This window comes from Artemia sp. Qi Xiang Cuo, chromosome 5 (assembly GCF_049724085.1).
Source record: "Artemia sp. Qi Xiang Cuo chromosome 5, ASM4972408v1, whole genome shotgun sequence".
In the NCBI taxonomy this organism is placed as follows: domain Eukaryota; kingdom Metazoa; phylum Arthropoda; class Branchiopoda; order Anostraca; family Artemiidae; genus Artemia; species Artemia sp. Qi Xiang Cuo.
The window spans coordinates 37,133,800-37,155,116 of NC_142798.1; the positions used below are offsets into that span (position 1 = coordinate 37,133,800).

The following is a 21,317-nucleotide window of genomic DNA, read 5'->3' on the forward strand; positions in this document are numbered from 1 at the left end:
TAAGAGTTGGAATATTTCAGTGTTGTTTTGTCGTGGTTTACCTTGTTACTTTTACATTCTGAAGATGTTTCAAAGTTCATGTTGGATTTTTTTTCGTTGAAATGCAAGAGTTGGAATATTTTAGTAGTGTTTTGTCGTGGTTTACCTTGTCACTTTTACATTCTTAAGATGTTTCAAAGTTCATTTTGGTTTTTTCTCTTCGTGAAACATTTAAACTGATTTTTCTCCTCATGAAACTGCTAGGAAACTAGAGCACAAAAAATATCCTGTTCTACTTGATCAAAAAAAATGAAAATAATGACCAGCATACACATTCCATTTTATTTCTTATTTCAAAGATATCAATGTAATGACGTTAAGAAAAAATGCGTTCCATTGTCTAAAATGTTTGCCCCTAACAAATAAACTAAACAACAACTTGTTGTAAAGGAACTTTTTTTATTCCAATAATGGGGAGTTGGGGGGGGGGTTAGGGGCAGGGGGGTTGGGGGCAAAAAGTTGGGGGAAGGGGGTCCTTGGGGTTGGGGACCTTACAACACTGTTCAAATGGTAGTTGTGTATTATACCGAACACAGTTGAGAATCGCCCAAATAAAAAAAATATGTCTCTCTGAATAGGAGTTAGCATTCCCTCAGATGGTTTACCATTTTCGTTTCTGTCAACGCCTATAATCATACCATAATGAAGAATCATGTTTAACATTAAAACATCCATAACAGTTCGAATAACTCATCGTCAGTTTTTATACCCGTGTTCAAGGTCAAACATAAAAAAACCACGCCTAACGCATTGCCATATAATTTCATTGCCATTAACTTCATTCAACCATACTATGAAAAGAACCATCGATGTATGCATGCTATGTGAACAGCCATGACTCTATCAGAAACATGATATTTAACACCAAAAGCATTGTAGCACGAATTTTCATGGTATGGTGATTCTGATTACAACATAAAAAAAACAACAAAAGATATGACTTTTTAAGGCATGGTGATTTCTATCTGTCTGCTACCTTATATTAATATATGCAAAAAGGATAGGGCCGCGCTCACTTTAATTGGCCTATCACTACAACAATAGCAGAAACATAGGTTACTAAATTATAAAGACGCTTTTTTACATAGATTCCATAGATCTTCTAAGATTTCAGAATGCCTTTCTTCTTATGACTAAGAATCTCGGCGGAGTGAACTACTCCATCAAACAGAAATTGTAAAGTAAAGACAGGACCATCAGAAGATCTATACAAATCCAACACCGTTTTAGTTCAAGTTAGGTCTATTCGCTAATTGTGATAATCCAGAACAAATAAAGGATGCAGTTATAAATTAGCTCAATTTCTAACTCAAATTGTACAATCAAAATTATTAATCCTACTTCCCCTAATGACAAAACAGGATTAAGAGCAAGATATAACAAATTTGTGATAAATTCTGCCTGATCCTAGCTGGTGAATCATTTGTATTTCGGGCAAACGTATCCTACCTTACAACAATCCTTGTATGAGAGGTGAGCACTTATCTGAAGCTAAACCTACGATAATTGAGGCAGAACGACAAAATGGAGCTCAGGCTTCACTAGGCCCAGTTCCTGTTTTGGCAACGAGTATCAAACCGACTATGGGGCCCCCAGATCTGCCAAAATTGAGTTAAGCCCTTGTCTCATTGGCATGGGTATGGTGGTGCCTTGTCACCATCTCTTCCACAAGGTTAGGCTCACAGTCCCTTTCGTAGATTAAATGGCTACAACAAACGGACCCTTTTTCTTGTTGATAAAATACACCAGGGAGCAGAGGTACTTGTGAGCATTTACGAGGCGTGAAATGGAAAGGAAAATGCCAAGAATTTATATTTTGTAGTCACATGATTTAAGGAGCAGAGGAATCAGTGGCGTAATCTCGTCAAAACCTGGAGGGGGGGGGATGGAGCCAATTTTCCCAAATCAAGTGAAAATGAAACTGAAAACAGAAAAATGAGCCATATAGTACCACAAAGGTAAAGATAGATTAAAGAAAACTGACCTGTGTCGGTGGATGCTTGAATTATACAGGCTTATCTTAGTTTTGACAAGATTTTGGAAGAAACTGAATTTCAGCTGGGAAGGGGGGGGGGGACAAACTGAGGTCTATGAGGGGCAGTTGCCCCCCCTACCCCATAGCAAATTTTTCCTCTGAGAGAAATTCTGTAGCGCAGGATTTATGATATAGGATCTAGGTCCGTTTTTCCCTTCGCCTTTTTAAATTCTAAAATCTAGTAGCCAACTCGAGAGGATATGGAAGAAACATAAGAATGGTACTACAAAAACTGTTCGTTATCACTAAATGGCATACCTATCAAAGTAAAAGTATGACTGAAGTGCCAAACACTGAACTGTGGATGTTTTATGAGTGAAATAACATGCAGAGAGGCTTCTCTTGCAATAAAGGTGAAAATATTTGCGAAAACAATGAGTTTTTGATTCTATTAATAGCGTTTAGTTTGTATTTGAAACAACTGAAATGACTTTGAATAACGTACTGAAAGAGTACCTTATCTGCCCGTATGTTTTTCTTTTCTGTAGCCTTAGTGGAACTCTTTGTTCTGATAACGGCTTTCCCTTATAGATTTGTGATATGATGAATATATAGGCTACCTATGGTTCAAGTTAACTCTTTATTATAGAAAATAACAATTCAATTTTTCTTTGACATTGTAAAGTACAATCGTCTTTAATTACTCGTGTCAGCCATCTTATAGGAAAACATGCCTCTGGAAAAAGTTAGGATGACAGTGCAGTTCATCCCCCTTCTTAACTAACTACACAAAAACAAAATTATTTTTTCACTACATCGGGAGCGTATCTTGTTCATTGACTTTGATCGCTTCCAGTTTAACTGCATCCGACTTTCCTTTCCCCTAATGGAGCTGAATAGTGCAAAAGTTTGCTGATTTGTGGGTTTGAATTATTTTTCTTATTCCTCATCAATAGTGGGTCCAAAATAAAGCCAATTTGAAAAAAAGATCATCAAGTTCTAGTAGGCTGCAGAGGTTAAGCTATATCCAGCCTCATTAAGGGAGGGGGAGGTGGGACTCAACTGTGACGGCACTGACTATAATATTAAAAAAAAAACACAATGAATTGGGAAATTTAATGGTGTATTATTTTTTTTCTTACTTCTATATGGCTTACAACGTAAATTTAGCCAAATGGGATCATTTTAAGAATTAGGACACTAAAACATCAGTGTTGATTTGTCATATTTTGTTATTGGCCTCAAAGGGATTTTTTACCAAAGATTTTTTTTTTTTTTATAAAAACAACAAATACATTTGGGCTTGTCACATTAGTTTGTTTTCTAAAAAATGGTATTAAAATCATTCCTGTTGTAATTTGTTTGAGGTAAGCTCTTAAATTGATTGTAGGACCATGCGACTGAAAACTTAAGAAGCAGAAATGTACGAAATTTGCCCCCTTAAGAGGTTGTAACGCCAATTCTTCGACCATACTAAAGTAAAATTCTAGTTTAGAGTTTTTTGTTAACTTGGAAAGTAGTTGATTTACATGAATCGAGCTCTCAAGAACGCATCCAGAGTCCTTAAGATCTCCTGGGAAGATGTTTTGAAGTAAATCCTTCCACCCCTTCACCCTCCAGAGGGCATTGACCTTTACTGACCTTTAACAATCTTTGTGCTATAAAAGTGAAATTTTGCTAAATAGATTTTCTGCTCAAATGAGGCAGAAGAAAAGTGTTTTAAGCGCCATATCTTTGCTCAATCCCAATCCACACGGCTTTAAAGATCTATGAACCTATTTCTTAAACTCAGGGAAGAAACCCGGTCAATATATACCAAATCATATTATTGAGCTTCAAATAAAGTGAATACACCATTCGATGCCTTTTTTTATGCTGATTACGAATATAATAAGCATTTCTATCGGAAATGAATTTCAGACCCCCCCCCCTATATCGGCTATACAAAACCGACCCCTTACGTGTCATATATCTGGGGGGGGGCTTAAATCCATTTCCGATATAGATACATATTGTATTTAAAATAAGCATAAAAAAATGGCATTAAATGGCGAATTCACTTTAGTCCTAACTCAATAATATGATTTGGTATATATTGACCAGAAACCCTTGGTAGGCTACAGCTTAAAATTCTACTGAAATAACAGGAATTACATTTTCAAAACCAAAGCCAATGAAAAGAAGGTGAAAACTAAAATTCATAATAAAATTTTTTGCCAGAATTCAGACAGTTATGCACATATTCATGCAGTCTTCTAAGCCCTCGAAATTAGAAAAGGGTAGACATTATTGGCAATATCTTCCCGCGGTACATTTTTGGCCCTGAATTCATTTTAGTTCCTGAAAGTTTCATTTACCTAACTCAACTATTTTTCAAAATAACAAGAAACGCATAAGCTAGAATTTTATCCCATACTAGTTCAGAAAATACGTAGACTTGAATAGGCCTACTTTTTAATTATACATACGTGGCATTAAGTAATCCCTTATTTCAGCATATCCAGTAGTAAATGGGGTAAATACCCATCGACAACCATTGAAAAATCTTGAGTATGAAGGATCTTTAGGGTCTGGTAATGAACGGAAGCAATGGACCCAAAGACCCAATTTCTCAAACTTGTCACCATAATATTTATCTCCCCAATTTTCAAGCCAATAATTTGTAGAAAAGGCCACAGAAACAAGTATAACAGTAAGAGCCATTGTAATAATTCCAACTGTCCCTGTTGCGGTTCTCCTTAAACGGTGCTTCCCTGCCATTTTTAAAATCACTTTTACCACCTTAAATCAAAACCAAAATTTAAAAACCAAGCGCCATGTTGTGAGGTATACACCAGCTTGATGAAACGGATAGGAGCTCGCTGCGCATTCTCAATGCTTACGTCATTTGTTAGCTGAGTAGTATTCATAATTATTTACCTGAAGGACTTTACCGAGATTCAGTGGCGAAATCAAAATGTTTTTTAATTTTCGACATAACACATTTAAATTATGTGTTGTTTTTTTAGACCACACTCCCGTTATAAGACGAACAAATAAGCTATCAAACGGAGAAAAATTCACTTATTTAGCCAGTGCAAAAACAGGCACGAAAGTCCAGGTATTTCGATCACATACGTATACAGCAATCGTCTTCAGTAAAAATACTAAAATAATAACATTGAAACTAGCATATTTATATACAACAAAATAAATAACTTTTTGGGTTATTCACAAAATAATTAACTTCCAGATTATTCACTAGATTATTTTCAGGGAGAGTCATTGGAAATTTGTTTTACATTTGGGCAAGATTAAAGAAGAAGATTTACATCAAGAACTTTGAATGAACTCTCCCTGAAAACAATCTAGTGAATAATCTGGAAGTTCATTATTTTGTGAATGACCCGAAAAGTTATTTATTTTGTTCCATATAAATATGCTATTTTGTTCAATCTTATTATTTTAGTATTTCTACTGAAGACGGTTGCTGTATATGTGACCGAAATATCTGTACTTTTGTACCTGTTTCTTTACTGTCTAAATAAATGGATTTATCTCCATTCGAAATTTTATTTGTTCGTTTTTTTTTGTTTTTTTTTTCATCGCAATTATCGAGGAAACTAAACGCGTAGTAAAGAAAGGTAAGATTCAAACGGTTTTTGAAGGAAGATAAATTCACAGGATACGACGTCCCTGTTGTTTTGTTTTCTATGCTGCCAAGGGTAATTGGCATCAGTCAGGAATCCTCGGGGGGGGGGGGGGGTGATTGCAAGAATTAAGACTGAGGGAAAACCTCCGTAAATTCCACTACGTTACGTGCACAATGAAAAACCTTTGGGTTCATGCTCAAAGACATATCGATATTATTACGAGGTATCTGTTTAATTCGCCTATTTCTTCGTTATTTTTTTTAAATCACCCCCCCCGACCAAAAAAATCACCAATTTATATGTACGTTCCTGAGCCCCTTCGAAACCACTTTCCTATTTTTAATAGAGAAGTTATATGCTTTGTGGGCTTGGAAGGCCAGTTTCCCCTGCTGCACACACAAATAATATACTTTGTTCTCATTTATCTTCTGTGAATAAAAATCCCTATGTTCACCAATGGCACAAGTTCATCAAAATCCTGAGGGAGGGGGCAATTTTGGAACCAATTTTCTCAAATCAAGTGAAAATGACAGTGAAAACTGAAAAATGAGCCATAGCAAAACACGGCTCAATAGTAACCGAAACTTTAAAAACGGAATTTTATATCAATAGATATATCAAAAGAATCGGCTTATTATGCCAATTCCAAATATATAAGATTCATTAAGTTTAATGTTACCCATCAAAGGCTACGAGCCTGATAAAATTTGTCTGATTTTCGAAAAATGGGGGAAAAACCATATAACAGTCAAAGAATCCTAACGAAAATCGCACCATCAGATTCAGCATATCAGAAAACACTACTGTAAGGTTTTCAAGCTCCTATCTGCAAAAATGTGGAATTTTGTATTTTTGCCCGAAGAAAAGCTCACGGATGCGTATTTACCATTTTTTTTTTCAGGGGCGATTTCATCGAGCCAATGGTACTAGAACATCGGGAGAGGGATCATTCGAACCAGGGGCGTAATTTGCTATGGGGCAGAAGGCAACTGCCCCTCCCAGACCTCGGTTTGCCCCCCGCCCCTCCACAGACCTCAGTTTGCCTACCACCAGCTGAAATTTAGTTTCTTGCAAAATCTTGTCAAAACTAAAAAAAAACTGCATAATTCAAGCATCAACAGAAACAGATCATTTTTTAATTACATATTTACCTTTATAGAATTATAAAGTACCTTCATAGTACTTTATAGTGCCAAATAACTTATTTTTAGTTTTTACTGTCATTTTCACTTATTTTGGAAAATTGGCTCTAACTTTGCCCCCCCCCCCAGGATTTTGACGAAATTACGCCACTGATTCAAACGGAAATTTAAAATGCCCTTTTTAAGTGACCAAAAAGATTGGAGGGCAAATTTTGAAAATTGTGTTCAACATAGTTGAAAGGCCCAATAACTATGCCTTTAGAGACAACATGTCCCCCCCCCACAGTCCCTGGGAAAAGGTCTAATTTACCCATTGTTTATGTATAGTATTGGTTATCGGGAAGTATGCATATATTTTTCGGGTGGGAGGGGGGGACTTTATGATCGGGGATTTTCCACGTGTAGAATTTTCCATGGGGAGGGAAGTTTCCGGGGAGTGAACTGTTTCGGAGAAATTGTCCACTGGGGGAATTTGGGACTTTCTCTTTGCCGTCTCAATTTTACGCGTGGAGATATTAAAGTGTAATTGATGGGGTAAATCTTCACTAGGATTAAATTGTCTAGAGGATCTTTTCATGGAGAGGGGGGATTTTTCAGTGGAGGTGGTTCCGGATCTCTTTCCATTATTTAAAAACGATCAGAAACTAAATAAAAAAACAAGTTTTTTCAGCTGAAAGTAAGGAGCAGCATCAAGACTTAAAACGAACAGAAATTATTACATATATCAGTGGGTTTCCCCCACTTCAACACCTCGTTCTTTACACTAGAGTTTGAATTTTGTCCCAATTCTTTAAGAACGACTCCTGTAACACAAAGGTCGCTTAATTAGAACAATAAGAAGGTTTTTTAAAAGTACTAAAACACTCCAGCGTGAAAAGCGAGGTGTTGCAGAGGGGGAAACCCCCCTCATATACGTAATCATTTATGTTCGTTTCATATTTTAATGTTGCTCCTTACTTTCAGTTGAAAAAACCTGTTTTTTTCTTTAATAGTATCGTAATGAGGGGGGTTGCGTACATGGGGGAGGTGCGCCATCAAGACTTCGCTCTTTACGCTAAAGCTAGAATTTTGACCCAATTCTTTAAGAATGACTCCTGAAACACAAGGGTCGTTTAATTAGAATAATAAGAAGCTTTTTCAAAAGTACTAAAAAACTTCAGCGTGAAAAGCGAGGTATTGAAGAGCCCCTCATATACGTAATAATTTGTATTTGCTTTATAATTTAATGTTGCTCCGTTTTTTTTTTATATTTAATAGTACCTTAAAGAGGGGGGTTGCCTATATGAGGGGATTTGACCCCTCTTCAAGACCTCGCTCTTATGCTAAAGTTTGAATTTTGTCCCAATTTTTTAAGAATGACTCCTGAAACACAAGAGTCGTTTAATTTGAACAATAAGAAACTTTTTTAGAAGTACTAAAACAATTCAGCGTGAAAAGCGAGGTGTTGGAGAGGGAGCAACCCCCTCTTATACGTAATAACTTCTGTTCGTTTTATTGTTTAATGTTGCTCCTTACTTTCAGTTGAAAAAAAAAAATTTTTTTTTATTTAATAGTATCATAAAGGCAGATACATACTAAACAAAACTGACCCATTTCAGTGGATGCTTGAATTATGCAGGCTGATCTTAGTTTTGACAAGATTTTTGATTAAACTATATTTCAGCTGAAGAGGGATCGAACTGCAGTATTGGGGAGGGGCAGTTCCCCCATCTTCACGTTTCGTCAGTTACTGAATTACACATATATAGGCTAAATAGCTAAAGAACCTGTCGGACGACAGGCTTCAAAAAAAAAAAAAAAAAAAAAAAAAAAAAAAAAAAAAAATGTAGCGTGTACTTTTTTTAGACGATCAAAGAGGAATTACTGGGTTTTGTCTTTAGTTACCAATATAATCAATTGTATGGGTAGATATGAGTTCAAATACAAAACCGAACTTCATTAAAGATGGCCTATGAAATTGTCAAACGTATTAAAAATTATAGAAAGTTATGTTTAATTAAACATTTTTACCTCCTACATTTAGGGCAACACCTACCTACCTGTAAGCCTAGGCCAAAGAGACTCTAATTTGGTTTAAAATTCGCAATATTACGTGAGGCAATTCATTAAGCTGGAGGTACTTAAACATGATTTGCCTAATCTGGCGGATCTCACTTCTATAAAAAAAAATATACACTTCTACAAATACGATCAGTGGAGATAAAGAACAGTAGAATAATTTTTAGGCTCCTTTAACACACCCGTAGGAGGTTTAGAGGGAACCACAGTAATGCTAAAGCTTAAAATCCACTCCTAGTACGAAATAGCCTAAGCCAATCCGTGGTCTCCCATTGCCTCCTCAAGACAAAGTCCATTAAAATAATCCATATAAAGGGGGGAGAGAACACAACCCTGCTCAACTCCTGATTTAATACGAAACCAGCTACTAGCCTTATTTCCTATTTTAACCGCAGCAGTGTTATTCTCGTACATAGCACTAATCACTTTACTATATTTGTCTGGTATACCATACATGTATAAGACCTCTACTAAAGCTCTTCTATCAGCTGAACCAAAAGCTTGCTTATATTCTATAAGACTGAGGACCAAAGGAGTTTGAAAACTCGGTCACTTACCAATTATTAGCCTAAGAGTGAAAATTTGATCGACACATCCACTACCTTTTCTAAAACCGCACTGTTCTTCTCTTAAAACTTTATCTACGGCATCTCTCAGTCTAATAAGTATCATATTACTAAGTAATTTACTGCCTACAGAGACCACACTAATGCCTCGATAATTACCACACTCACTTTTATCACCTTCCTTATAAAGTGTCTTAATTAATGTTTTCCTAAAATCATTAGGTACTTCCCCCTTTTCAAAAATTATATTCATAATTTTCAGTAACTTATTTCTAACCTCAGAGCAACCATATTTAAGAAACTCATTTACTACCCTATCAGCACCTGGAGCCTTATTATTTTTTAATCCTTTTAGTACTGTTGCTAATTCTTCTTCGCAAAACAAATCTTCCTTCACATCCAAGGTATCACAAACTTTTTCCTTTTCCTCTATATCTTTTCCTGCAACTCTATCTCGGTTAAGCAAATTCTCAAAATGTTCGGCCCATCTCTCTTTAATTTTTTCCTTATCGCTAATTGTAGCCCCATTCCTATCTTTAACTAGGACACGTCTAGATTGACTATTCCCTTTTAATTTATTAACATGCCAGCATAATATTTTACTAGGATGCTATCTAGCTGCATCTTCCAGATCCTCGGCAATTTTATCCATAGCCTCCACTTCACACCTCCTGGGTTCATATTTTAACGCTTTCTCCACTTTCTTTACATTCCTTTTGTTCTAGCTTTCTTCCCTAAGACACCTTCAGCAACTTCACAAATTATTTTTCTAAAATTATCCCAACCATCTTCCACATTATCAAATTTTAAACTCTCAAATTTAGTATTTAACTGTTCCTGGAAAGTTTCTCTCAAATTCTCATCCTGGAGTCTAGCAATATCATAACTTTGCGGTACGTTGTTACCGTTCCAATATTTCAGCTTTAAATTAACCCTTGACACTACTAGATTGTGATCTTTACTTTTAAGATCAATAACGGCACTCCTATATACCATAGTATCATGTATTGATCCTGCCAGTCTTCGGTTTACTATAACATAATCAATAAGGTTTGCTGTCTTACCATCACGTGAATACCATGTTAACTTATGGGCCATTTTATGTCCCAACACCGTATTAGTTATAACTATGTTGTTATACCTACAAAATTACAAAAGTTTGTATCCATTGCTGTTTTCTTTTCCTACACCAAATTTACCTAGGCTAGGATACAATCTATCCCTATTTCTTCCGACCTGGGCGTTAAAATATCCTAGTAAAAACATCATATTTTTATCTGCGACCCTGTCTATTTGCTCCTGTAAATGTAAGTAAAATGCATCTGAGTCATTAGTATCTCCGTCAGTCGGTTCTACAGGGGCGTATACTACTATAACTGATACCCTGAACTTTTTAGTCATAAAACGAACAATTAGTATTCTATTATTAATACCTTCCCAGCCTAAACAAGACTTAGTAGCTTCCTTTTTCATCACGAGGCCTACTCCCTGTCTATTTACCCCATCCTTCCTGCCTGAGTAAACAAATTCTGTATCACCTAATTCCTTGCCTCCTACCCCTGACATATGAATTTTTGAAGCTTCTAATAATTCCAGTTCGAATCGTCTGAATTCGTCGGTCAAATTGTCGATACGATAGTTATTTTTTAACGTCGTAATATTCCAAGTTCCAATTTTCATGTTCTTTAAATCATTGAAATTATTTTGGCCTCAGGAAAAGCAATGATCTCGGATACCAGTGCAGGACGGGGAAAGAAACGCACGTTGTGCTGATGAAGGATGATAGATTGCCAAAGACTGTTTTTTTCGGCAAACCGTCTAGGGCTAAACAGAAAGCAGGTCGTCCTCGTCTGGGGTGTGAGGAAGTCATAAAGAAAGATTTAAAGGAAATGGGAACTTCGTGGACAGGTGTAAAAAGGGAGGCTTTGAATAGATTGGGGTGGAGAGGAGCGTGTATAGCTGTGTTGGCCTCAGGCGGCTTGGTGCTGCAGTGAGTTGTTAGTAGTAGTAGTAGTAATATTTAGTTTGATATGCCCTGAAAGTTTCAAATCGGTACTCTTAGCCTTTCTGGACAATGGTTATCAAAAAATTTAGATTTGACATCTTTTGGGGTTACTGGTGGTAGCCAGGGTTGCCACCCGGTGAGAGAAAAAAATCATTAGATTATTGACCAGAAATCACTAGATTTTCAATACTCTTTATCATTGTAATTAATAATTGTTTTGTTTCTTTACCATGTTCTATACAGGCACACCTAAAGGAAGAGGGTAAAATTACCCCCTAGATGTGGAAAGATACATTTAGGTTGATGTTCTGTTTTTCTCAAGCGAAAATTACCCTTAAAATTTTGAGAAATGCCTGTTGGCATCTTTATGTAGAGATTGGAACAAAATCCTTGCTTTCTCGCTTGTCCTGAATTGACACCAGTGACAATTTTTAAAACGGCCTTTTTATAATTTCATGGAAAAAATGTGTCCCACTCTGCCCAAATTTCGATAAGCATCGGTCTTGCTTCTTAAAAATAAAAAGGCACTTGTTAATTATACGGAACACACACAAGAATTAAAGTTATGTTAATCCTAAAGAAATATACCAAAATATGATGAAAATATAATACTTTAGTTTATATAGTAATATAATTAGGGCTATAAAGTTGCACATTAGGGGGACATGTGGGTAAAGTAACCTAACCTAATCTTACCCCCGCTTCCTTAATGTATAAATATATAGCTCAAGTTATACATGTCCAATGCATTCTGGCACCCGTTATTTGTCTTTGTGGCTATGAAACTCGTTTTCATAAATCGTACATTATTTTTATTATCCTTAGCATACTTTCATCCCAAGACCTATCCTCAGGGGCTACGTGGGTCATATTAAATCTAAAGGTACAGTTTTGGAACCTTTCAACTATGCTAAACCAACTGGCTATCTCAAACTTTTGATCGAATAACTTTTTGGGGGAAAAGGGACGTGACAGGGGGACTAGTAGCCGCTCGATCTTTTTGGTCAAATAAAAGGGACACCAGAAATTCTTATTTCCGTTCAAATGAATCCTCTCCCGATGTTCTAGAACCGTTGGTTCGATACGATCACCCCCGGGAAAAAAAATTTAACATGCATCCGTGAAATTCCTTCTGGCAAATATACAAAATTCAACACTTTTGCAGATAGGGGCTTGAAATCTCTATAGATAATTTGGCTAGTAGCCAAATTATTTGTTGGTTTGTTCTTCGCCACTCGCATTGATTTTTTCGTTTCGCGCTGAAGAAGAGAGGCGTTTGTCCCCTCGAAATATTCACTTTGTTGTGTTTTTTCAGTATTTTTATTTGGCCTTTAAAAAACCCCATTTTTGCTCGTTTTTCTTTCTTTATGAAATATCTATAGTAGGCTTCTCTGATACGCCGAATTCTAATGTTTTGATTTTAATTAAAATTCTTTCACTTTTATTGGGTGTTTCCCCCCTCTTTCAAAAATCAGGCAAATTTTCGCAGTTTCTTAGCCTTTTATGGGTAAAACGAAGCTTAATGAATCTTATATAATTGGAATCAACTGAATAATCCGATGAAGTATTGATTGATATCAAAATTCCGTTTCTAGAATTTTGGTTACTATTGAGCCTTGTAGCTCCATTCTTACAGTTCGTTACAAACAAACTGTTTGATATATTAGCACATAAATTCAAAAACTTAAAGAATATGATGTTATCTGCGCTTATTATGTGTTTTAATTACAAATAAGAGAATTCGGAGAATTATTGGAGTTTTGATTAGACATTAGAAGTAGAAATTCAAATCGTTAGACCATTCCTAGAGTAGATACCCCCCCCCCCTACTCGACTTCAATAATCACACTACAATCTATTTATTCTATTTATTTATATTTCAAATCCCATTATAAAAAGCACTAGGTAACATTTACTTTTTCAATGACTTCTTTTTCGTTTAAAAAATTACATTTAATGTATACCTAACTTCTTATTTTTCAGTAACTCCATTTCCGTTCTATTTGCATATATAGAGGGTGTATTCATATCCACCATTCACCCCACTTTAAAAGGTTTTAACAGAAGAAAATCTAATTTAGGACTGATGGATTACAGAGAAAAAAAAACATAAATATTAAGACAAAAGTTCGACCTGAGCAAATGTTGTAAAATAGGAATTATAGAACATTTTTGCTATTAACTAGTTTGCCTATTATCTTGATGATAACGCTTTGGGGGTCATATTTGATATAGACACATGGTGGGAAATCGGAAGTTTCAAAGGCGGTATATTTGCATAAATGCTAATATGGAACGTATTAGGAACTGTACTGAATCACAATTTTTTTATTATTAGTTAGCTTCTTGTATGATTTATTCGATTGAATCATGAATCTACGCGCTATATCGTGACAAATCACTAGATTTAGGAAAAAATCACTAGGCAACATAAGAAATCACTAGAAATAGTGATAAATCACTAGGGGTGGCAACCCTGGTGGTAGCGCTAAAAAGGGCATGGAAGGGGGGAGCTGATTGTTCTCCAATTCCTTTCGACTCTTAAAAAGGGCATTAAAGCTACCCATTTTCAATCGATTGAGCCCTCTCCAAAGTTCCTACGACCAATCCTTCCATATGAAGCGGCATGGTAAAAAAAAAAAACCAACACAACAATAAACAAATATATAGTACATTGAAGCCATATAGCTCTTTACTTTGGGGGCGCTATTGCACTGCCTATGAATTAAAATGCATCCTAAAGGTAATCAATACCATGATCAGTGAAAGACTATTGAGACCCATATGAACTATCTTTCATTTTTTGCACGCTAGTTGCGGACTTTTCTACTCATAAGAGAACATAATGTTTTTTTTTTAGGGGGGGGGGGTCTGTTTCAGAGAAGAGCTAGTTTTCAAACAACTGTTCAGCAACGATTATTTTTTTTATTTTACCAATTTTTGCAATCGAAGATGTATTAAGAGTTCTTTTACTTCAATACTGAACTCCGTTCTACGTCTCCCAGTGCTTTCTTTAACTTGACCAAACTCTTTTGTAAAAAAAAAAGGTCTATACAACATCAGAAGATTCTTTGCACATCAGTTAGAATGCAATGAGAAGATGAATCTGAGAATGATTGAAGATGGTGTTCAATTAAAATGGTTTCTGATTTATTTTTTAATTGATCAAGATGAAAGTTACACAACCTTTAAGAGATTTTGACAAATTGAGAATTCCATGTGCAACAGGTGCTAAATTAAAAAAAGGAGATACATGGGGGAAAAATCGGCAAGAAGTGAAGTTGGCTTGGAGAATCAACAGACTGTTCTGTTTGAATTTTTATGGATGAAAGGCGTTGTCCAATTTAGCTAATTAGTTTTGCTAATTTATTTTCACAATGCAAGTTAGCAATAATGTCGAAAATGTGGTATAGCCTAAAAACTTTAGAATTTTGAAACAACCAAGACAAGGTTCTTGAAAAATCCACGTTTCCAGGTGCAAATAGACCTAACAGGGACCAAGGGAGCAAAATATAGCAAAATTTTGATGTCCTTGGAACTTCATGGAATAAAAAATATCATCAAAATAGATAATGAGGTACAGTAATAATCATATAAGCAAAACATGTATTGTTTAATCCCACCAAAAGGACACATTCTAAAAAATCTGATGTATTTCTACCAGGAAGGTTTTGGCCACAAGTAAGGCATTTAATAAGGTTTAAATTACAGCCCCCTCCCCCCCCCCCAAAAAAAAGGCACATTCAAGTTCGACCATTTTCCAACGATTCTTCTAATGCCATACAAAAATGAGCCAGATTCGTTGATCAAGGTCTATAATTAATTGCAATCATTTTTTCTGTACCAGGGAAAAGACATTTTGGAACATATGAATTTCAACATAATTCTAGAAAATGTGATTTAAGTACTTTTTCATTATTCATTTCCACTGTATCAACCCTCAAACATGATAATTATTCTTAGTATGAACACACATAATGCCAAATTTATATGATTCCCTTGCAATATGAAATAACTGGTAATTTTTCACATTAATATCTTCAGATACGGTACATAAATATATAGAAAAGGCTCGTTTAGATTACAGACATCAGAATAAAACTGCAACAGAAAATATTCTACTGTTTCTTTACTACTTATCAATCAGCAGCAGTTTCCAACTGATACCATATTTACTCTTTTTCACTTATCTGTTTTTTCTCAATATCATCTAAAACAAATACTGATTTTGTGTAGCATCAAAATTACTTTAAATCACTATTCTGAGAAAAAACTACTACTACTCATACTAAAAACTCACCCAAGCACCAAGCCACCTGAGGCCAACACAGCTACACACGCTCCTCCTCTATCCTAATCTATTCAAAGCTTCCCTCTTTAAACCCTCCGACGAAGTTCCCATTTCCTTTAAATCTTTCTTTATGACATCCTCCAAACCCAACCGTGGACGAACTGCTTTCCGCTTAGCCCTAGACAGTCGGCCAAAAAAGACAATCTTTGGCAATCTGTCAACCTTCATCCATTCTCTCTAGCCATCTCAACCATTCTCTCTTTATTGCCTTAGAAACTTACGTGGTCGAAGAAAATCGTCAATAAAATGATATTCTTCATCCAGCACATGCCTGCATCCTGTGAAACTTCTATCATAATGATGCCTAATGTCTTTGAAGTCATCAAAACATGCATTCCATAGGCCTGTAAACAGTAAAAAAAAATTACATGTCTAATTGCAACTTTACTTTTTGATTTTTTTGGGAAACTAAAAATAAAATTGGATATAAAAATCTTCAAAAATATCACTTACAAAACTTATTTCAACCCCTATTGCCAAGGTCATTGCTTCTACTAATAATGAGTCTCACAATCTATTGTTACCATACTATCTTATCAGTGTGACATCTCCACAAGAATGTTAAGTTTTTTATAAGAAAAATAATAATTTTTCAGTAAACTAAATAGTCACTTCTCAAACAGTACTTTCTTTTTGCTGTCTTGGAAAGTAGTTGAATAAAGTGAATGAAGCTTTCTAGAATGGATCCAAAATCCAAATTACACTAGGAAGGTAGTTTCAAAATTTTGGTTTGGGTTCACTTTTCTTTGACATTAGATTTTGATTAAATAACAAAAATTCAAATAAAAGCAGAGTTACATCATAACTTAAAATAAACAGTACTCATTCTGCATCTGAGGTGGGCTGCCCCCACTCTTTACACTAGACTTTTATAATGTTGTTTTGAGAGCGTTTATGAGCACACTTCTGCTTTAGAGCCTTGGGGACAAAAGTCAAATATTGATGTAAAGAGCAGCGATTGAGGTGGGGGAAACCTCGCCTCATTTACGGAATAAGTTTTGCTTGTTTTAAGTTATAAAGTTACTCACTTATTACCTATTTTTTGTTAACTTCTGTTCGTTTTTAGTACCATTACTAGGTGTTGTATCATGCCTAGCCTATTCATACCAAGGTATAGGCAATACCATACCTACTGCCCTCTTAAACCCAACTATATGTCTGATTTTAACTTTTGCAGAACAGTACTTCCAGAAAAAGAGCTCATTTAGGGCATTTGCTTTTACAAATAAAGTTCAACTGTCAAAAATGAACTTTTGTCTCCAGAATAAGAAGTTTTTACTGCCTCAGGCATCTTGCTTTACTCTATCAGATAGTTTTTTGTTCTGCATCAGTCTCTGATATTTTTAAATGGGTATGGTTACATAGTAACCCCAGTCCTAAAGAAAAGTAAAGAGCTGGAACAATGTATCTCACACTGCCCCATCCCTGTAGCCCTGATACTGTGAAAATTAAAGGAAGTGTCAGAAATTTCAAAGATGAATTATAGGGTTGTGATTTCCAAGGTTTTCAAGGCATGGTTTTCTCACTTTGGCAGGGGGGGGGGGGCAGGAGATCAATGCTCCCTGGGTAACAAGAAGATACTAAAAAATTAATATAGATAGTAAAATTAGAAACATTCATGTTTAAATTCCCGCAAAACAAAGCTCCTGGTAGCACATATCCCCCTCCTGGGAAATTCCTTAGCAGCACTCATGATTCTCCCATTTGTTTCCACCATTTATGCTGTTAAGCATAAGAATGTATTCTCTTCTCTTATGCAGAAAAAAATTCTGCAATGAGAGAGGAGGTATCACCCCCCAGCACCAATATTACATGGTTAATTGAAAAATATTCCAACAAATGAAGCAAATATAGATATAGATTTCAACCCCTACCCCCTAACCCCAAAAAATCTAAGCAAATTTATCTGAAGAATCACAGAAAGCAAGAAAATTTTACATAAAAATTAACTTTTTGAGGCTTCAGGCACACTCACTTCCCTCTGCCTACAAAAAGATCTAGCAGCACTTCTCCATAACAGCTGACGTGAATTATATATCACTATACATAATTTATTAAGCCTCAAATGAATCAACTTATTTAAATGAAACTAGAAATAAATGTTTACATTAATAATTTATTTTGTATGGACTATCTGCATTTTCAGGATTGAATACACCATTTAAATTTTCAACTGAAAGCTTTTCCTCTTTTGTTGGGGCAAAATTGTTGTTTTCACCATAAAATGGCTAAAAAAGACACTTTTTTGTGTCAAAATATGTTTCTACTTAAAAAGGACATTACCTTAAATCGCAGCTTGGAGCGAATTTAAGGATTTTCCATCCTTGTAATGCTCCATGATGACATCTAATGTGTTTTTTGTTTGTCGTGATTTGCTTGCTACATTCGGGTTGTAGACTCAGCAGCTTCCCAGGTGTAGAGGAACTCCTGCTGTTGCCAATCTTTGTCAAGTCTTTGCTTGAAGGCAATCGTCGAGTCTGCAGACACCGTATCTTTAGAGAGCTGATTCCACAAGTTGGTTATTCGTTGGCTGTAGAAATGGCTTCTCTCTTGGATAGAAGAGTGCTTCTTGAAAATTTTCATTGAATGTCCTCTTGTCACAAGGCGTTCTGGGGGAACAAGGAGACCAGGAAGAGTATTTTTTGAAATGACTTTGTGGGTTAGAATCCTGTTGCCTTGCTTCCTCCGGTATGTGAGAGTAGGGAGCTTCAGATGACGCAAACGCTTTTTGTATGGCACTTGTTTGAGGCCATCAACCATCTTAGTTGCTCTTCTCTGTACTTTTTCTAGTATTTCCCTGTCCTTCTTAAAATAGGGGGACGCCAGGGACATTCCAATCTCAAGGCGTGGACAAACCAGTGCCTTGTAGAGCTTCATAAATACTAGAGATAGTTCTTTTAATAAGTCCAAGGGATTGGAAGGCAGAAGAAGATACAGATTTTGCATGGGTACTGAAACTCAGCTAATGATCAACAATGACTCCAAGATCTCTTTCTTCAGTAACTGCAGAGAGGGGGTTACCTTGGAGATGATACTGCTGATGTGGATTATGTTTGCCAAAATGAATGACATGACATTTTTCAGCATTAAAAGAGGAGCCATTTATCAGCCCAGCTTCCAAGAATATTAAGGTCCGTTTGCATAGATTGGAGATCAGATGGTATAGCAGCTTTGCCAACAAATTTTGAGTCATCAGCATAAAGTGTGAGGAGGTTCGAGAGAAGGTTTGGTGCATCATTAATATAAAAATTGAATAGACTCGGTCCAAGGATGGTCCCCTGGGGGACGCCACTTAACACAGTTATGGATGAAGATAAATGAGGAACACCTTGATAATCATAGACCCTGACGGCTTGTGTTCTTTCTGATAGAAAACTCTGTATCCACTGCACAGTAACACCATCAACAGCTGCTGCCTTCAGTTTGGCGATCAGGAATTCATGACATACCCTGTCGAAAGCTTTTGAGAGGTCCAGGAGCACCAGAACTCTTAATTTACATTTAAATGCACCTTTTAATGACTCTCTAGGACCATTGGTTTGTTATAATTACCCCTTGGAAAAATAAAACAAACAAATAATCATGGCTATGAGGCATTTCTTCTTGAAAAGAATGCAAAAGTTTTGCATTTTTATCAATATGTGCTTAAAAACTTAGCAATAGGATTCTCTGATATGCCAAATTTGATGGTATAATTTCCATCACTATCACACACCCTTTTGGGAGTGTTTTGCTCCTTTCCCAAAAATCAGGCAAGTTTTCTCAGGCTTGTAACTTTTGTGGCTAACATTAAACTTATGAATTTACATATTTGGAATCACCATGAAAAGCCAATTCTTTTTATGTATATATTGTTATAAAACACATCTTTAGGGTTTTTGTTATTATTAGCATGAGCTGTTCCTTGCTTACAACTTAGGAACTGCTTGAAAACACAATTTCAATAATCTGAGTCATATCAGAAGACCTTTCCAAATTGAAGATAAGCCTGTACAACTTCTGAAAAATCTATGAGTGAGGATTCAGCAAAAGTATATGGCTCAAAACTCTTTCCTTAAATCTCATTCTTGCTAGTTCATGGTAAGTCTTGTGGTAAAAGTTCATGGTAAATTTGCAGTGGGCCATACAATTTAGCTAGAATGAAAGTGAAAACATCATTTGATGCGTTTTTGGTTAATATCTAGGTAGCACAATAACTTAGCTAAGATGAAAGTAAAAACATCATTTGATGCCTTTTTTATGCTCTTTCATAATTCAATAATTGCTTCTGGGCCTAATTACATCTTGAACCCTTAAAAGGGCCCCAAATGTATTTTATATGAATAATGAAAGAGCATAAAAAGTATAAAATGATGCTTTCACTTTCATCCTAGCCAGGTGCGGATCCAGGATTTTTTTAGGGGGGGGGGGCAAAATACGTCAACCCAATAAAAAAAATTTAGGGGGGGGCGCAAAATAGGTTGATCCAATAAACTTGCATTAGCCAAGTTTAATTAAAGCAAACTTGGGTTAATTAAGTAAATTACACTTCTTTAGACTACACTAGGGAGGGAGGGTGCCCCCTTGCCCCCCTGGATCCACCACTGATCCTAGCTAATTATATGGCCCACTGCAAATTTACCATGAAATTTACCCACCCCCCCCCCCTAATGTGCAAATATATAGGGCCTACCCTGAATTGGAATATACCCTGAATTGTTGACAAAAAAGTTTTGAATCACAAAATTCAGCTCTATTTTTGTCAACAAACTTGAAACAGTAGGAAATGGTTTATATTTGAGTTGCCTAATATGCAAGGTTTCAGCTGATTTAAACAAAGATTTTTGGAATGTTTTAGTAAAAAACATCCTATTTATAGTCTGGAGATATGGTTGTAACCCCTTGCAAATTAGTTAAATAGTGTTAATAACCCCTTTATGTAGTTACAAAAATGAAATACCTTTGGGGCTCCTTTAAGGGCTCAATATGCAACAAGCCTCCATTCTTGAATTATGAAAGAGCATAAAAAAAGGCATCAAATAACATTTTCACTTTCATCCTAGCTAAGTTATTGCATCGCCTAGATATTTACTGCTTTTTTTATGATCTTTCATAATTCATATATAATACCTTTGGGGCCCCTTTAAGGGCTCAAGATGCAATTTGCACCAGATGCAATTATTAAATTATGAAAGAGCATAAAAAAGGCATCAAATGATGTTTTCACTTTCATCCTAGCTAAATTGGTAAATTTTTACCAAATCATATTATTGATATTTGATTTACTGTCTTGTCCTTGGTGATTGGATGGATAAGTAAGGTACTAGACCTTGTTCAAGTGCTCGTTAATTTCAGTTACTAAACAAGGAAGACAGTTTTTTTTCCAAGTAATTATGTGTAATACATTATATTGACTTACAAATAAAGTGAATATACCACTCAAAGCCGTTTTCTATGCTCTTTACAAATATAATAATCACTTCTATCGGAAATTCAAATTTAAGCCCTTTTTGAGCTCTTGGAAATGACAAAATATAAAAATATATAGGGTGTAAAAAGGCTTAAAACAT

General features: G+C 35.6%; 2 protein-coding genes across 4 annotated transcripts in view; one reads left to right on the forward strand and one right to left on the reverse strand.

Annotated features, from left to right (window-relative positions):
• Positions 1-21,317, forward strand: part of LOC148952099 (uncharacterized) — a 644,245-nt gene that overhangs the window by 605,907 nt on the left and 17,021 nt on the right. The gene's annotated exons all lie outside the window — the stretch shown is intronic.
• The window catches only part of LOC148952102 (uncharacterized), a 33,860-nt gene that overhangs the window by 8,777 nt on the left and 3,766 nt on the right, over positions 1-21,317 (reverse strand). Inside the window, exon 2 of one of the 2 annotated variants that reach the window (XM_089089540.1) lies at positions 15,990-16,112. In XM_089089540.1, the coding sequence (XP_088945666.1) occupies positions 15,990-16,112 (123 nt within the window). Of the gene's footprint in view, positions 1-4,482; positions 4,840-15,989; positions 16,113-21,317 lie in introns of those variants that run through there. The other variant, XM_089089539.1, reaches the window with a different exon arrangement.